Consider the following 17807-nt stretch of genomic DNA (forward strand, 5'->3'; position numbering starts at 1 on the left):
AGCCTTTGACATGTATGAAATGCTTGTAATTATACTTCAGTATTCCATAGTAACATCTGACAAAAATATCTAAAGACACTGAAGCAGCAAACTTTGTGGAAATTAATATTTGTGTCATTCTCAAAACTTTTGGACATGCAGTATGTATGTTGAATGTTCAGGGTAAGTCAATTAAGCAACCAAGTAGACCAGCTACAGCCCCGTTTGAACTGTACATTGGCCCATGGTTTCCCTACTATAGTGATCTCTGATACAGGGAGCCAGTTTGTACCGTTGTGATTCATTATATTTCTGTCTCCTTTCTCCACAGTCCCAGAAATCCTGGATAGAAAGCACTTTCACCAAGAGGGAATGTGTCCACATACTTCCAGTGTCGAAAGACCCCCACAGGTATCAATCAATCAAATGTATTTCTAAAGCCCTTTTTACATCAGCCGATGTCACAAAGTGCTGTACAGAAACCCAGCCTAAAACCCCAAACAGCAAGCAATGCAGATGGAGAAGCACGGTGGCTAGGAAAAACTCCCTAGAAAGGCAGGAACCTAGGAAGAAACCTAGAGGAACCCGGCTCTGAGGGGGGGGCAGTCCTCTTCTGGCTGTGCTGGGTGGAGATTATAACAGAACATGGCCATTAAGGCCAGAACCTAGGAAGAAACCTAGAGAGGAACCAGGCTATGAGGGGTGGCCAGTCCTCTTCTGGCTGTGCCGGGTGGAGATTATAACAGAACATGGCCAAGATGTTCAAACGTTCATAGATGACCAGCAGGGTCAAATAATAATAATCACAGTGGTTGTAGCAGGTGCAACAGGTCAGCACCTCAGGAGTAAATGTCAGTTGGCTTTTCATAGCCAATCATAGAGAGAGAGTGGAATACAGCAGGTCCGGGACAAGGTATCACGTCCGGTGAACAGGTCAGGCTTCCATAGACACAAGTAGAACAGTTGAAACTGGAGCAGCAGCAGGTGGACTGGGGACAGCAAGGAGTCATCAGGCCATGTAGTCCTGAGGCATGGTCCTAGGACTCTGGTCCTCCAAGAGGAGAGGGTTAGAGGGCGCATACTTAAATTCACACAGGACACCGGATAAGACAGGAGAAATACTGCAGATATGACAGAGTATGTCTGTCTGTCTGTTTCTCTCTTTCTCCGTCTGTCTCTCACATGTATCTCTCTCTCCCGTCCCTCCATCCTTGAGTCTTTATTACCTGCATGGTGGGGTTAGTACACTGCCATCTGTAATTACACTGAGTGGGTCAGTAAAGGCCAGAAGGTGAAACTTAACCACTACTGTAGTAAGTAAGATTTGGTGTTAGGGCAGGGTGTAGCTCAACTACTAGGTTATCCTCCAACAGTCAGCCAGCCAGCCAGCCAAGGGCGTAACTTTGTGTTGGATATTGGAAGGGTCAGGGTCAATTGGTTCCAGTGTCAACAACCCTCTACAGGGGGTCCGGGGGCTTGGGAGATTTTATTTTATTTGCTGTGAAATGGTTGTTTCTGTTGACTTTCTAAGGGAAAATGCATCTAAAAAGAAATCCTGATCATTTGGTCAATATACCCCAATCACAACTGCAAAAATCAATATTTTTCTATATTACTTTAACCGTGTTCCTACTCTTAACAGTTAACAAAAAGTCACCACCACACCCATTATTTAACTACATTTGAAAGTCAAAGCCCATTATTCTATTTGTGTACCCTTCGCCACGCTTGGCTAGTACATGGTCTTGAATAACTAATTTCTTATACCCAACTAACTTTAAAGCAGTCGAGTCCAGAAACTTTTTACACGATTTAATTGCAGTATTAATTCATTAAATAATTCAGTGACAGTTGGAAATGTAACTCTTCAATATGGATCAAACATTAGACTTCAAATAAACCAATCAGTATGGAGTCATTCTCAAGCAATAGACTTCAAAATAAATCAAATCAAATTGTATTTGTCACATGCGCCGAATACAACAGGTGTAGTAGACCTTACAGTGAAATGCTGAATACAACAGGTGTAGTAGACCTTACAGTGAAATGCTGAATACAACAGGTGTAGTCGACCTTACAGTGAAATGCTGAATACAACAGGTGTAGTCGACCTTACAGTGAAATGCTGAATACAACAGGTGTAGTAGACCTTACAGTGAAATGCTGAATACAACAGGTGTAGTAGACCTTACAGTGAAATGCTGAATACAACAGGTGTAGTCGACCTTACAGTGAAATGCTGAATACAACAGGTGTAGTCGACCTTACAGTGAAATGCTGAATACAACAGGTGTAGTAGACCTTAAAGTGAAATGCTGAATAGAACAGGTGTAGTAGAGCTTACAGTGAAATGCTGAATACAACAGGTGTAGTAGACCTTACAGTGAAATGCTGAATACAACAGGTGTAGTAGACCTTACAGTGAAATGCTGAATACAACAGGTGGAGTAGACCTTACAGTGAAATGCTGAATACAACGGGTGTAGTAGACCTTACAGTGAAATGCTGAATACAACGGGTGTAGTAAACCTTACAGTGAAATGCTGAATACAACAGGTGTAGTAGACCTTACAGTGAAATGCTGAATAGAACAGGTGTAGTAGACCTTACAGTGAAATGCTGAATACAACAGGTGTAGTAGACCTTACAGTGAAATGCTGAATACAACAGGTGTAGTAGACCTTACAGTGAAATGCTGAATACAACAGGTGTAGTAGACCTTACAGTGAAATGCTGAATACAACAGGTGTAGTAAACCTTACAGTGAAATGCTGAATACAACAGGTGGAGTAGACCTTACAGTGAAATGCTGAATACAACGGGCGTAGTAGACCTTACAGGGAAATGCTGAATACAACAGGTGTAGTAGACCTTACAGTGAAATGCTGAATACAACAGGTGGAGTAGACCTTACAGTGAAATGCTGAATACAACAGGTGTAGTAGACCTTACAGTGAAATGCTGAATACAACAGGTGTAAACCTTACAGTGAAATGCTGAATACAACAGGTGTAGTAGACCTTACAATGAAATGCTGAATACAACAGGTGTAGTAGACCTTACAGTGAAATGCTGAATACAACAGGTGTAGTAGACCTTACAGTGAAATGCTGAATACAACAGGTGTAAACCTTACAGTGAAATGCTGAATACAACGGGTGTAGTAGACCTTACAGTGAAATGCTGAATACAACGGGTGTAGTAGACCTTACAGTGAAATGCTGAATACAACGGGTGTAGTAGACCTTACAGTGAAATGCTGAATACAACAGGTGTAGTAGACCTTACAGTGAAATGCTGAATACAACAGGTGGAGTAGACCTTACAGTGAAATGCTGAATACAACAGGTGTAGTAGACCTTACAGTGAAATGCTGAATACAACAGGTGTAGTCGACCTTACAGTGAAATGCTGAATACAACAGGTGTAGTAGACCTTACAGTGAAATGCTGAATACAACAGGTGTAGTAAACCTTACAGTGAAATGCTGAATACAACAGGTGTAGTAGACCTTACAGTGAAATGCTGAATACAACAGGTGTAAACCTTACAGTGAAATGCTGAATACAACGGGTGTAGTAGACCTTACAGTGAAATGCTGAATACAACAGGTGTAGTAGACCTTACAGTGAAATGCTGAATACAACAGGTGTAGTAGACCTTACAGTGAAATGCTGAATACAACAGGTGTAGTAGACCTTACAGTGAAATGCTGAATACAACAGGTGTAGTAGACCTTACAGTGAAATGCTGAATACAACGGGTGTAGTAGACCTTACAGTGAAATGCTGAATACAACGGGTGTAGTAGACCTTACAGTGAAATGCTGAATACAACAGGTGTAGTAGACCTTACAGTGAAATGCTGAATACAACAGGTGTAGTAGACCTTACAGTGAAATGCTGAATACAACAGGTGTAGTAGACCTTACAGTGAAATGCTGAATACAACAGGTGTAGTAGACCTTACAGTGAAATGCTGAATACAACAGGTGTAGTAGACCTTACAGTGAAATGCTGAATACAACGGGTGTAGTAGACCTTACAGTGAAATGCTGAATACAACGGGTGTAGTAGACCTTACAGTGAAATGCTTACTTAACCAACACAACAAATAATTAAAGAGCAGCAGTAAATAACAATAGTGGGGCTATATACAGGGGCTACTGGTTCAGAGTCAATGTGCGGGGGCACCGGTGACGAGGTAATTATGTACATGCAGGTAGGGTTATTAAAGTGGCTATGCATAGATAATAACAGAGAGTAACAGCATCGGGGGGAGGGGTGCAAAACAGTATTCAAAATAAACCAATCAGTATGGTGTCATTCTCAAGCAATAGACTTCAAAAATACTTAACATTGTCGTTCACCATCAAGTAAAACACATACCCTTTGAATAACCGGTTGCAACCTTGTATACATATAGTGGTACAGAGAGGGTACGTATAGTGGTACAGAGAGGGTACATATAGTGGTACAGAGAGGGTACATATAGTGGTACAGAGAGGGTACATATAGTGGTACAGAGAGGGTACATATAGTGGTACATATAGTGGTACAGAGAGGGTACATATAGTGGTAGAGAGAGGGTACATATAGTGGTAGAGAGAGGGTATATATAGTGGTACAGAGAGGGTACATATAGTGGTACAGAGAGGGTACATATAGTGGTACAGAGAGGGTACATATAGTGGTACAGAGAGGGTACATATAGTGGTACATATAGTGGTACAGAGAGGGTTCATATAGTGGTAGAGAGAGGGTATATATAGTGGTAGAGAGAGGGTACATATAGTGGTACAGAGAGGGTACATATAGTGGTACAGAGAGGGTACATATAGTGGTACATATAGTGGTACATATAGTGGTACATATAGTGGTACATATAGTGGTACAGAGAGGGTTCATATAGTGGTACAGAGAGGGTACATATAGTGGTACAGAGAGAGGGTACATATAGTGGTACAGAGAGGGTACATATAGTGGTAGAGAGAGGGTACATATAGTGGTAGAGAGAGGGTACATATAGTGGTAGAGAGAGGGTACATATAGTGGTACAGAGAGGGTACATATAGTGGTACAGAGAGGGTACATATAGTGGTACAGAGAGGGTACATATAGTGGTACATATAGTGGTACATATAGTGGTACAGAGAGGGTTCATATAGTGGTACAGAGAGGGTACATATAGTGGTACAGAGAGGGTACATATAGTGGTACAGAGAGGGTACATATAGTGGTACATATAGCGGTACAGAGAGGGTACATATAGCGGTACAGAGAGGGTACATATAGTGGTACATATAGCGGTACAGAGAGGGTACATATAGCGGTACAGAGAGGGTACATATAGCGGTACATATAGCGGTACAGAGAGGGTACATATAGCGGTACAGAGAGGGTACATATAGCGGTACAGAGAGGGTACATATCTTCACTCTCAATCCACTTCAATGTCCCAAATACCTGTTTATGCCCGTCACTGACGGGTATATTGTTTTCCTATCTATGGTATCCGGCTTCTCCTGGTGGATCGGACAGACGGCAACATGGTGCTTTGTGTCATTGTTGATCACAGCCACATCTTCAACCTCCATGACAACCAAATAAAATCACAATGCCGACAACAACATTTGGGCTACAGTCAGGAAAGATGAGCTGAACCGATAGTGATGTAAATAGCTGTGCAACGTGTTTTATCAGACTGCCTTATAACTCAAATTCCAAATGTTTCCGTGATGTCCTGTTCATCCTCACCATGTGCCTCAACATGGGTGGTGCTCTCCCTCTCTACTGACTGTCTCTGATCCCTGGCATGACAACCAAATGAAATCAGAATGCAGGCAGCAGTCATTTTGTTATAGCACTTGGGCTATAGTCAGCAAAGATGAGGAGTTGAACTGATAGTGCCTTATAACTCATTCTCACCTGATGACCTGTTCGTCCTCTCCCTGCCTCAGCATGGGGGGATGCTCCCTCTCTCTGTTGCCTGTCTTTGAACCCTGCCATAATCATATGACAAAAATGTCTGGCCTTAATGATGGGGTTACCCCATTAAGACGAATTAAATTCTGCTTTTATTAGCTAAATGATTGATTTACTGTCTGGCAATAAGTATAGCTAGCTAGCTAACTGCATACTACCAGTATATTGTGAATTGTACAGTGTAGATAGCTATGTAGCCATTCATTTACTTAGTCTACTGCACTCCTTCAATCTTACGTCCTGCACTTTTCTCCTCTTTTGTATTGGCACCTCCATTAAGCTACTTTTTCACTAGGGTGACCACTGACTCACTGAGTGCTGCTCATCTGAAACTGCAGTTAGAAAGATAAAAGGGAAGATCAAGATACTGTGCTAGCTTGCTAACGTTAGCCTAGCTAAAATAGCCAACCTAGCATTGCATCACTTGGTATAAAACAGTTTTATACTATCTCATCACCAATAGTTTGCTAAATACACAACAACATAGGACTACATTTTATAAAATGTTCATGAACTTTTACTCGTTTTAAACTTTCAAAACATTTATACATTGGAGCGCTCGTGAATATAGCTTCCCAGGGTTCAAGACTAATCTTGATTCTGGAGTGGCACAGGAGACCGTGTCTTCCACCACCATCAACAAAGCACCAAATTATGGAATTTGCAAACAGCACAAAGAGAGAGAGGTAGTGCATGCTGCTGAACTGTTGCTGCAGGGCTGCTGCCTCTGGGGACCGGGCGCAACCAAAAGCCTTTGTTAAAATGAGGAGCAGGTGTTGTTTTCTATGTTTATAATCTGACAGTATAATATGATGGTCTGACGTGTAGGCTAGGCTATGTGTGTTGTGTTTAAGGCTTGTATGAACTTGAAGGTCTCCTGCCACTTAGTACTGTAGTATTTCCTACTTGAACTTGCTGGAATGTGACATTGCAGTGCTGGAATTCTACAGAGGTCCCGTTTGTACACTTTTCACTCTACTGAACCATGCTGGCCTGGTTACAATGCTGCAACTGTGTTGGGAAAGACAATCTGAAAAGAAAAATCCAAGTAAGCAGAGTACGGTTTGGGTTCGAGAAAGTGTGAAAAGGGTGCTAGTGTGTGGTAGGTTACAGTCATTCAGTTCACGTCTACTGGACAGCTAGACACTCAAATAAGTCGTCTCTCTTCAAAACAGTTATTTTATTGTGAAGTACTAACAAAGGATTTCAGACTGGCTATTTTTCCCGATATGACATCAATCGTTGCCAGTTTGCCCTCAGTGACACGGATTCCATCCCCACACTCTAAAAGTAGTGGTTCCCAACCTGGTGTGTCTTGAGGAACTTAGGTGTGCCGGGAAGCTTTTTCTAATCATGATTTGAAAAAAATTGAACACTTAGTTAAAAGTGACCAGTGGAATGCACATGGGAGCAGTGGCAGTCAGATAACACACTAAATGGCACATGGGAGCAGTGGCAGTCCGATAACGCACTAAATGGCACATGGGAGCAGTGGCAGTCAGATAACACACTAAATGGCACATGGGAGCAGTGGCAGTCAGATAACACACTAAATGGCACATGGGAGCAGTGGCAGTCAGATAACACACTAAATGGCACATGGGAGCAGTGGCAGTCAGATAACACACTAAATGGCACATGGGAGCAGTGGCAGTCAGATAACACACTAAATGGCACATGGGAGCAGTGGCAGTCAGATAACACACTAAATGGCACATGGTTACATCTGTATCCTTGTTTCAAGTCGTGTGCTCAGGCTGTTACATTTGTATCGTTTGAAAACCATTCGCACAGGCAAGTTTGATTAGGCTTAACCAGAGTCATTTATGTCTTAATATATGGCTCTGAACTTAGCTATGCCACCGCCTCTGCCATAGAACCAAATGGATCATGGCTTTGTGTCTGTGGTTGCACCTTTTACAATGTAGAAAACCGCTCATCTGTTGCCAAAACCATTCAAAACGAAATACCTATTTTACCGGAACTACATTTTCTTATTTCTGGCGCAGGTTGCGGGACGCTCTTTAAACGGGTGCACACTAAAATTAACCATCCTTAGTGAGGAACTATCAAAACTATGAAAATATTTCAAATAAACCCAAATGTATTAAAAAAAAGGTTTTCACAGAAAATAAACAGCTATTTTTAGTTCTCAACAGAGATGTTAGATTGGGTTCAAGTCCGTGCTCTGGCTGGGCCACTCGAGGACATTCAAAGACTTTTCCCGAAGCCACTCCCGCGTTGTCTTGGCTGTATGCTTAGGGCCGTTGTCCTGTTGGAAGGTGAATCTTTGCCCCAGTCTGAGATCCTGCTCCAGAGCGCTCAGGACTTCATCAAGGAGCTCTCTGTCCTTCTGGAAGGTTCTCCCATCTCTACAGAAGAACTCCAGAGCTCTGAGTGGAAACATCTAGGAGCAAAAACAGCTTAGCTGCGAAGTGGTAGGCCACACAAGCTCACAGAACGGGACCACCGAGTGTGTAGCATGTAAAAATCATCTGTCCTCTGTTGCAACACTCCCTACTGAGTTCCAAACTGCCTCTGGAAGCAACGTCAGCACAAGGACTGTAAGTCGGATTTCCATGGTCGAGCAGCAGCACACAAGCTTAAGATCACCATGCGCAATGCCAAGCATCGGCAGGAGTGGTGTGAAGTTCGCCACCATTGGACTCTGGAGCAGTGGAAACGCGTTCTCTGGAGTGATGAATCACGCTTCACTATAAGTCCCACGGACAAAGCTGGGTTGCAAAAGCATTACAGGTGAAGTTGGAAAAGCATTACAGGTGAAGCTGGTTAAGAGAACGCCAAGAGTGTGCAAAGCTGTCATCAAGGCAAAGGGTGGCTACTTTGAAGAATCTCAAATCTAAAATAAATGTTTATTTGTTCAACACTTTTTTGGTTTCTACATGATTCCATATGTGTTATTTCATAGTTTTGATGTCATCACTATTATTCTACAATATAGTAGAAAATAGTAAAAATAAAGAAAAACCTTTTGAATGAGTAGGTGTTCTAAAACTTTTGAACAGTAGTGTATGTATAATACTTATATTTTACTTCATAGTCTAATGTGAAGATTTTTGTTGATGTTGTTTCAGATGCCTTCCAGGATGTCAGATCTGCCAGCAGTTGGTGAGGTGAGTCTTTGGCCCTATTCTGGTCTCTCAGACAGACATGAGCCCAGTCCTTGACTCAAGACCCTGGGACCTCCTCAATTCAACCAACCTCTTCTAAAATTCTGTATTGACATAAACAATAACTGGTATTAAAGTTCTGTGTGGAAGTGTAGCCTAGTCTATTGCACTCCACGCCTATGGTTCTTCACTGTATATAGTACTGTATCAGTGGCGGTCGGTGTCGTTTTAAGATGAGGAAGGACGATTTTTACAATATTTTTATGAGCATGCCGTTATTTCTGTTACAGCATATTTGATGACTGTCATTCATATGCCATTCACCCAACTCAATGTAACATAGTTTAGGTTACTACATGATACTCAAATTGTCCCTATACCCATCATGAGGTTGTTACAACCTATCTTATGAATGAAAGTTTACAATGTACAACAGGTCGAGAGAAAAATTTGAGTAATCAAGGTGACACACAGTGTCTCATTCAATACCGCCTTGCACAATCTTGCCTGCATCTAGCTGATCTAGTGTGTAACTGTAATCATTAGTCCAATAGTTGCAAACGAGAGTTTCTATTGGACAAATGAATGTATGTGTATCCCCGTTACGTTTGCTCCAGTTTAAGAAAGTTTTTTGGCGGAATGAATACACCCCTGATCACACGCAAATACAGTTCACTTTCATAGCAGCCACATACAAATAGCATGATCACTTTGCTCGTTAATTCCTTCTCAAATCTATGCGCTTTCTTCCGCTCACCTTTTCCCTTCATTTGTGGGCTTCAGTGCACAACGCATCAGCTGTCTGTGACCAGGCGAAAAAACCTTTCCATGCCAAACCTTTATATCATAACCGCTAACCTCTACACATAGCCTACGTCGTTGTCACCATATTAGCCAATGTCAGTCAACATAGTCCTCTGGAAGTTGTCATAATTACTGTGTAAGTCTATGGAAGGGAGTGAGAACCTTGAGAATCCTAGGTTTTGTATTGAAGTCAATGTACTCAGAGGAGGACGGAAACTAGCTGTCCTCCGGCTACACCATGGTGCTACACTACAGAGTGCTGCTGAGGCTACTGTAGACCTTCATCGCAAAACAGTGTGTTTTAATCAATTATTTTGTGACACGTGAATATATTTAGTATAGTTTTATCTAAAAAGGATATCATTACTATTTTTTTTATTCACTGAGGATGGTCCTCCCCTTCCTCCTCTAAGGAGCCCTCACTGTACTGTATATAGTAACCCACTGTATATTACGGTGTATATAGTACTCCACTGTATATAATACTCCACTGTAAAGTATTGTGTATATAGTACTCCACTTTATAAAGTACTGTATATAGTACAGTACTACACCCCGGTCCTGAAAAGAAACCATTACCTTCCAGGCTTTGTGTGTCAGGAGGAACACATCATCCCTCTGAGAGAGGGTGTATGGGAAAGCAGGACCCAGACTGCCCTGTGTGTGTCACTGTATAGAAATGTAGAGGGGTAAAGCTGATGATTCATATGAGACTCTGATGTGTCTGTGTGTAAAATAATATTTATCTCGGTGCCCCCCCCCCCCCCCCCCCCCTTCCTCTAGATGCTGCTGTGGTCGGCTGGTACGGCAGCATGCTGGGTTTACAGCCAGCCTGGCCATGAAGTACTCAGACGTGAACTTGGGTGGGGGGGCAGAGGGTGGGGTGCAGCCGGAGTTGGAGGAGTGGGCTGTGGACAAACACACACAGGAGAGCCCTACAGACGCTTACGGCATCGTTAACTTCCAGGGAGGGTCGCACTCTTACAGAGCCAAGGTAGGGTGGAGAGAAGCTTATACACACACACACACACACACACACACACACACACACACACACACACACACACACACACTCACATCTCCATGGTGGACCTCACAGAGACATACACTCTCTAAACGCTTAGCACAACAAATCAAACCAGTGTCTCAGTCACATTGTGTCTCTGGCCATCACCACATATTTGGCTAGTTAGTAGGTTTAATCTGGCTGGCAAACCAGCTCCAAGGTATACATTATAAGACATCCTTTGACCTGGCCTGGCCTAGCATTCTGGATACTCTTCCCTGAGCTGAGCAGCCTAGCCTGTCTAGTCTGCCTCCATAGCCAGGGTCTGAGTCCCAAATGGCATCCTATTCCCTATATAGTGCCCTACATTTGACCATGGCCCATTGGGCTCTGGTCAAAAGTAGTGCACTATGTAGGTAAAAGGGTGCCATTTGGGATGCAGAACCTATACACCACCTAGCAAAACACTTTTACCTCAGACTAACTTAGGCCTGTGTATTCCTTGCAAAACATATGCAATGTTTTTGATGAGTCACCTCCATCCGTTTTGGGCTAAAATAAGTGGTTATTATTGTGGTTATTCTACATGAAGTAGGTGAATATAATCGCAACGCCATTTAGTGTAATAGTTTAGAAACAGCAGTGACTGTAATACGGGCAAATCCCCCTCTTAAAACTACAGGTTTATTATGCCTTGGAACAAGTGAAGGGGTTGTGAGACTGTGAATATCCTTCACTGTACGTTCAGGACCGCTTTCCATGGCCCAGATTGACACATTTAATGGTGATGATGTATCAAGCATGTCCGTGTAGGTCCGGGAAATCGACCCTCAAAGACCCAAGTGTTGACATTGGAACATCATTAAGAATGTTAAGCTCCAGTTCAAACTTCAAATAAAAGATGGGTGTATTTTGAAAGGACTGCAACATGAAGTTTGTACATGAGAAGTTCAAACCCTCCAATCTCTCCTTTCCTCCCCTCCTCTCCACTCCTCTCCTTCCCCAGTATGTGCGTCTGTCCCATGACAGCAGGCCAGAGAGCATCCTGAGGCTGATGCTGAATGAGTGGCAGATGGAGCTTCCTAAGATCCTCATCTCTGTCCACGGAGGCATCCAGAACTTTGACCTGCACCCCCGAATCAAACAGGTGGTGGGGAAGGGCCTGATCAAAGCGGCTGTCACCACCGGGGCATGGATACTGACAGGAGGGGTTAACACAGGTGATACACACGGGCATAGAAAAACGTACATACGCACAGATTCGCGCAAACTCTCTCACACACAGTGACTTACTGTTCTTATTAGGTAAAAGACACACAAGTCGGGTGTTCTGTCTTAGCAGAGTTGTGTTTCTCCATCCCAGCACTACTGGAACCTATATACTGTGTTTAACTCATTATGGAGACCTAATGATAATGTTTGACTCCTTACTTAATGACAGTGTTTAACTGATTACTTAGTGGGTTAATTAACCAGACTGGTGTTTATTCTGACTGGTCCTGATAGTAACACTCAGCTACAGCAGAGTTGGTTGTCCTGACAACTACACTAGTTTGTTTTGCTTGGTGTTGATTGGTTGTATTTTAACCCCTGACCTCCAGGTGTTGCCAAACATGTGGGTGATGCGTTGAAGGAACACTGTTCTAGATCGTCAAGGAAGATCTGTACAATTGGAGTCGCTCCCTGGGGCGTCATTGAGAACCGCAATGACCTCATCGGGAGAGACGTGAGGAACACACACTCACACACACAAAAGTTTGTTTTTTACTATCCTTGTGGGGACCAAACAATTGATTAAAATCCTATTTTCCCTAACCTTAACCTCTAAACCTAACTCTTAAACCTAAAATAGCCTGTTTCCCTGTGGGGACCGGAGAAATGTCATTTTCCTTGTTTTACTATCCTTGTGAGGACTTCTGGATAGTGAAACCAAAACCCCCCACACACAAACAAGCACATCACAATACTTATTTACCCAGTATTTATTTGAAGTGGTCAAAAAGATCTGCTGTCCAGTCAGAGTAAAGTGTGTGGGTGCGTATGTTCCAGGTTGTAGCCCCCTACCAGACGTTGCTGAACCCCCTATCCAAGCTCAACGTGTTGAACAACCTCCACTCCCACTTCCTACTGGTGGATGATGGGACGGTGGGGAAGTACGGAGCTGAGGTCGAACTACGCCGCGAGCTGGAAAAACACATCAAACTGCAGAGGATACACGCACGTAAGAGAGACACACACACACACACACACGATAAACACATCAAACTGCAGAGGATACTTTAGCAATAAGGCATGAGAATCGTGGATTATAGTGAATTACACACAATTTTGGGCTGTTCTTAAACACAGTGGGAAGCGGAGTGCCGGGAAACAACCCTTGAGTGTGTTATTCATGATAATCTACAGGTTTGAGTGTGTTATTCATGATAATCTACAGGTTTGAGTGTGTTATTCATGATAATCTACAGGTGTGAGTGTGTTATTCATGATAATCTACAGGTGTGAGTGTGTTATTCATGATAATCTACAGGTGTGAGTGTGTTATTCATGATAATCTACAGGTGTGAGTGTGTTATTCATGATAATCTACAGGTGTGAGTGTGTTATTCATGATAATCTACAGGTTTGAGTGTGTTATTCATGATAATCTACAGGTTTGAGTGTGTTATTCATGATAATCTACAGGTTTGAGTGTGTTATTCATGATAATCTACAGGTTTGAGTGTGTTATTCATGATAATCTACAGGTTTGAGTGTGTTATTCATGATAATCTACAGGTGTGAGTGTGTTATTCATGATAATCTACAGGTTTGAGTGTGTTATTCATGATAATCTACAGGTTTGAGTGTGTTATTCATGATAATCTACAGGTTTGAGTGTGTTATTCATGATAATCTACAGGTTTGAGTGTGTTATTCATGATAATCTACAGGTTTGAGTGTGTTATTCATGATAATCTACAGGTTTGAGTGTGTTATTCATGATAATCTACAGGTGTGAGTGTGTTATTCATGATAATCTACAGGTGTGAGTGTGTTATTCATGATAATCTACAGGTTTGAGTGTGTTATTCATGATAATCTACAGGTTTGAGTCTGTTATTCATGATAATCTACAGGTTTGAGTGTGTTATTCATGATAATCTACAGGTTTGAGTCTGTTATTCATGATAATCTACAGGTTTGAGTGCCTTATTGCTTAAATAAAATGATTACTAACATATTTTTAAATTTAAAAAAAAAATGATTAACATGTTTTCATAAAACAAAAAAATTAGTAAATTAATTTTATTAATCTTTCCCCCCAATGATAGTGTCTGGACAAACCCCAGTTGTGTGTTCTATTTATGTGGTTGCTTGCTAAAAGCACATTTTGTTTGTTTTATTGGCACATTAGCTTGCCAAGTGGACTGGTCGTCCGTTCTAATTGATAAAGGTTACTATGCAGGCTAGCAATATTTCCTTTTCTAGCTAAGCAACTAAAGCTAACACAATCACACCAAGCAGCTGGAATGACAGCAAACTAGCTACATGTTTGTTTGTTTCACCTTTTGTTTCTATTGCCATTTCTTTGGATATATCCATAATAATAATGCTGATGCATGAACAGGGCCGGCCCGCCCATTAGGCAGGATTAGGTGGTTGCCTAGGGCGGCAGATTTACGAGGGCGGCATTTTAGGAGCTAAAGTGACCAAGACGCACCTCCAACAACACATAACGCCTCACATAATTCTGCCCAAAACAATGAAAACGTATCTCGCCCAATGGCATACGGCTGTTTAGGTAAGCGCTGATACCACCCCATGATAAGGAGTGCCCACTTTGCCATAGTCAGGGTTGCAAAATATTTAGCTTGTCCATTCCCAGCATGCCTCTCCAGGGTGCTGTTGGAGATGAGCTGCGACGCTCCACCAACACTCAAGTCACAACATTAATCATGTAGCCTATAGTAGAACGAGTAGTAACCTGTGGTTTTTCTGTTGCCTACGGACTGGAGACCATATTTATGACAATGTTATGAGACAGACACTTTTTTTTACATCAAGCACGTTTCTTTGACCAAATAGCCCTATTAAATAAAAATGCAATTCAATATCCTAAAACCAGGATGGGTCCAAATAAAATGGACAATATGGAATTAAATTAGGCTACTCACGACTGCTGTCCGGGAGTTTCACTCCGGGGGCTAAATTGTCATGAATCAATTGTAGGCCTATTTGTCAATTTTTTTACGAGCTGATGACAGCAAAGAAGAAAATACTTCTGCATTTCTGGCTGTGTAAACACATGGATTCTCAGTGAAAATGGACTCATAACTCCTGATAGTCTTGGGTATCTCATATGCAGATCTTAAATAGACAAAATGATTAGTCTTAAACCTTGGTCAGGAATCAGGATTAGGCTAATAAACCAATGCAACTACCTGTTTTACAAACAGTAGTACATGGATGGGCATTCATAAAATTGCATTGTGGGCTGTCGCTGTAGGCTACACTATTCTAGTTTTTCTGTGGTAGGAGGAGGGCGGTCATTTTTTCTCGCCTAGGGCGGCAGAACGGCCAGGACTGGGCCTGCATGAATTCCCCTGGCTCAGAGAAGCTGTCTGTCTCGTCCGGACACGTTCATTCTCATTTTGCACGCTGAAGGTTGCATTCCAACATTGTTGCAGAGATCAGAGAGGCAGACTGCAGGGTTTAGACAAACCCCCACTGTTGCAAACCAAATGCTAGGCTAGAAACATGGGGAAATAATGTCAAGATGCTGTTTCCGGTAGAGAGAAAGTTTTGGAATTGCCTGGCTGGGCTGTGACAGTCAATGCGCAGTGATAATTCAAATAACACTGTTAACAAACATTACCTGTGGATTATCGTAAATAACTAATGACTATCAACCAATTAGCATCCAGGATCCAAACGTAACGTTTTATAATTATTTTTTCCACCACAGGCATGTGGCTGTGTGTTGAGAGTACTTTAACACCGGAAGGCCATGTCTAAGAATAATGGTCAGGTCCAAAATTATTGGCACCCTTGATAAAGATTAGCAAAAGAAGTCTATCAGTCAGTGTCTACTGTAGTTGCTGTATCTCCCCTGGCCTTTTCTGTCTCTGTGTGGTGCTTCTAAGTGCCAGTGTGTGACAGAGGCAGTTACCAGAGACCGGCTATTATCACAATAACCTTAGATCCCCTATTATTAAAATAGCCTAGGCAGACACCCATACAGTATGTACACCCACTGTTATTATGGTGTGGCAGTCCGCTGACCTGCTGAAACACCCTCTTAAAATGGAGCTTTAAGACCTGTCACATGTCTCTCTGGTAACCCTTTACTGTCATCACAAACAGAGACCAATAGAATACAGCATCTAGATGAACATACAGTGTTGATATTTGAGATGTTTCCAATGTTCTTAACAGCATATTTAGTGATCTTCTGGCTTTCTCTGTCTCTCTCTCTTTCTCTGTCCTTCTTTCTCCCTCCCCCCCCAGGAATTGGTCAGGGTGTTCCTGTGGTAGCGCTGATATTTGAGGGGGGTCCCAACGTAATTCTGACGGTGTTGGAGTACCTTCAGGAGACTCCCCCTGTTCCTGTGGTGGTCTGTGAGGGGACTGGGCGTGCTGCTGACATACTGGCCTACGTCCACAAACAGACTGAGGAGGGGGGGTGAGACACACATTCTTCTAACAGATTGCACCACATATAATGGGGTTCCACAGGGTTCTGTGCTAGGACCGTTACTTAGAGGAATGATCGTGGATGTAACTTCCTTTAACCCTTCAGGGGTCTACCTGACGGTGTGGAGACGGAAATCATCGCTACGATCAAAAAGACGTTCAACTTCAGCCACAGCGATGCTTTGCACCTCTTCCAGACCCTTATGGAATGTATGAAGAGCAAAGAACTGGTAAACACATGGTTAACTCACAGTTAGTACATGGACATCTATTCCACATCAGGTATTTGATGCAAGCAGTAGAATCATTTTTTTTTTAAACAGATAAAAATACACCTTATGAAACAGCGGGGACTGTGAAGAGGCACAGACACACATACACATAAGACACACACGTACACATGGATGTTGTTTTGTAAATATGTGATAGTGGAGTAGTGGACTAAATATATTGGGTAAAGTGTTCTGCCTTAATGTTGCTGGACCCCAGAATGAGTAGCTGCTGCCTTGGCAACAGCTAATGGGGATCCTTAACAAATACTGAATGAATTTTAAGAGAAAGCTGAATCCTACAATGCGTACTGTGTCGTCAGTTCATAGTCTGATTTAATATAAATTTAATAATATATATAATATAGATTTAATTTAATATAAAGATATGGATGATACTGATAATGCTTATCGTTTTTCATTAATACCAGAAAGTATTGCATTAGTTTAGATTTTTTAATGACCATGTGGGTTTTCTCACCCTCTCTCCTTCCTCTGAACGACAGATCACTGTGTTTCATATCGGCTCTGAGGACCACCAGGATATCGATGTGGCCATACTGAGGGCATTACTGAAAGGTGCGTGTGTAGTGTGTGTGTGTGTGTGTGTGATGGGTAACTTCATCTCAGTGTCCTGCTGTTTGACTGACAGAAGATCTGTGCCCATGACTCCTCTCTGACCTCTGACCTCCTAGAGAAAGGGAGAGGGCAAATGAAAAGATCATAATAATAAAACAGAAGGGCGAGACAGTGGGTTGTGTAGCCAAAGTTTTCACTTATGTTTTCATTTTGAAACTGATACTATAGATATGTTTTGAGAAGTCAACTCTCTCCTCCCTCCCTGTCTGTCTCTCTCGTTCTGCTCTCTCCCTCTACTCCTGAGCTCTCTCTCGTCCTGCTCTCTCCCTCTACTCCTGAGCTCTCTCTCGTCCTGCTCTCTCCCTCTACTCCTGAGCTC

The 17807-nt window shown here is 42.4% G+C and overlaps 1 protein-coding gene across 1 annotated transcript; it reads left to right on the plus strand.

The window, feature by feature from the left end:
- The first annotated feature begins 248 nt into the window (after positions 1 to 248).
- LOC129849951 (transient receptor potential cation channel subfamily M member 7-like) lies at positions 249 to 17529 on the plus strand. Its single transcript, XM_055916637.1, has 9 exons — positions 249 to 390; positions 9059 to 9097; positions 10682 to 10892; positions 11911 to 12124; positions 12506 to 12630; positions 12954 to 13125; positions 16395 to 16569; positions 16687 to 16810; positions 17356 to 17529. The coding sequence occupies exons 3-9, from the start codon at positions 10737 to 10739 to the stop codon at positions 17527 to 17529; spliced, it is 1140 nt and encodes a 379-aa protein (XP_055772612.1). The 5' UTR covers positions 249 to 390; positions 9059 to 9097; positions 10682 to 10736.
- Positions 17530 to 17807: the final 278 nt, after the last annotated feature.

This window comes from Salvelinus fontinalis, unplaced genomic scaffold (assembly GCF_029448725.1).
Source record: "Salvelinus fontinalis isolate EN_2023a unplaced genomic scaffold, ASM2944872v1 scaffold_1782, whole genome shotgun sequence".
NCBI lineage: Eukaryota > Metazoa > Chordata > Actinopteri > Salmoniformes > Salmonidae > Salvelinus > Salvelinus fontinalis.

Coding starts and splice junctions, on each gene's coding strand:
- LOC129849951 (XM_055916637.1), top strand. CDS start 10,737: ATGAAGTACTCAGACGTGAACTTGGGTGGGGGGGCAGAGGGTGGGGTG. Junction 13,126..16,394: donor ACTGCAGAGGATACACGCAC/GTAAGAGAGACA, acceptor CTCCCCCCCCAG/GAATTGGTCAGGGTGTTCCT. Junction 16,570..16,686: donor AAACAGACTGAGGAGGGGGG/GTGAGACACACA, acceptor TTAACCCTTCAG/GGGTCTACCTGACGGTGTGG.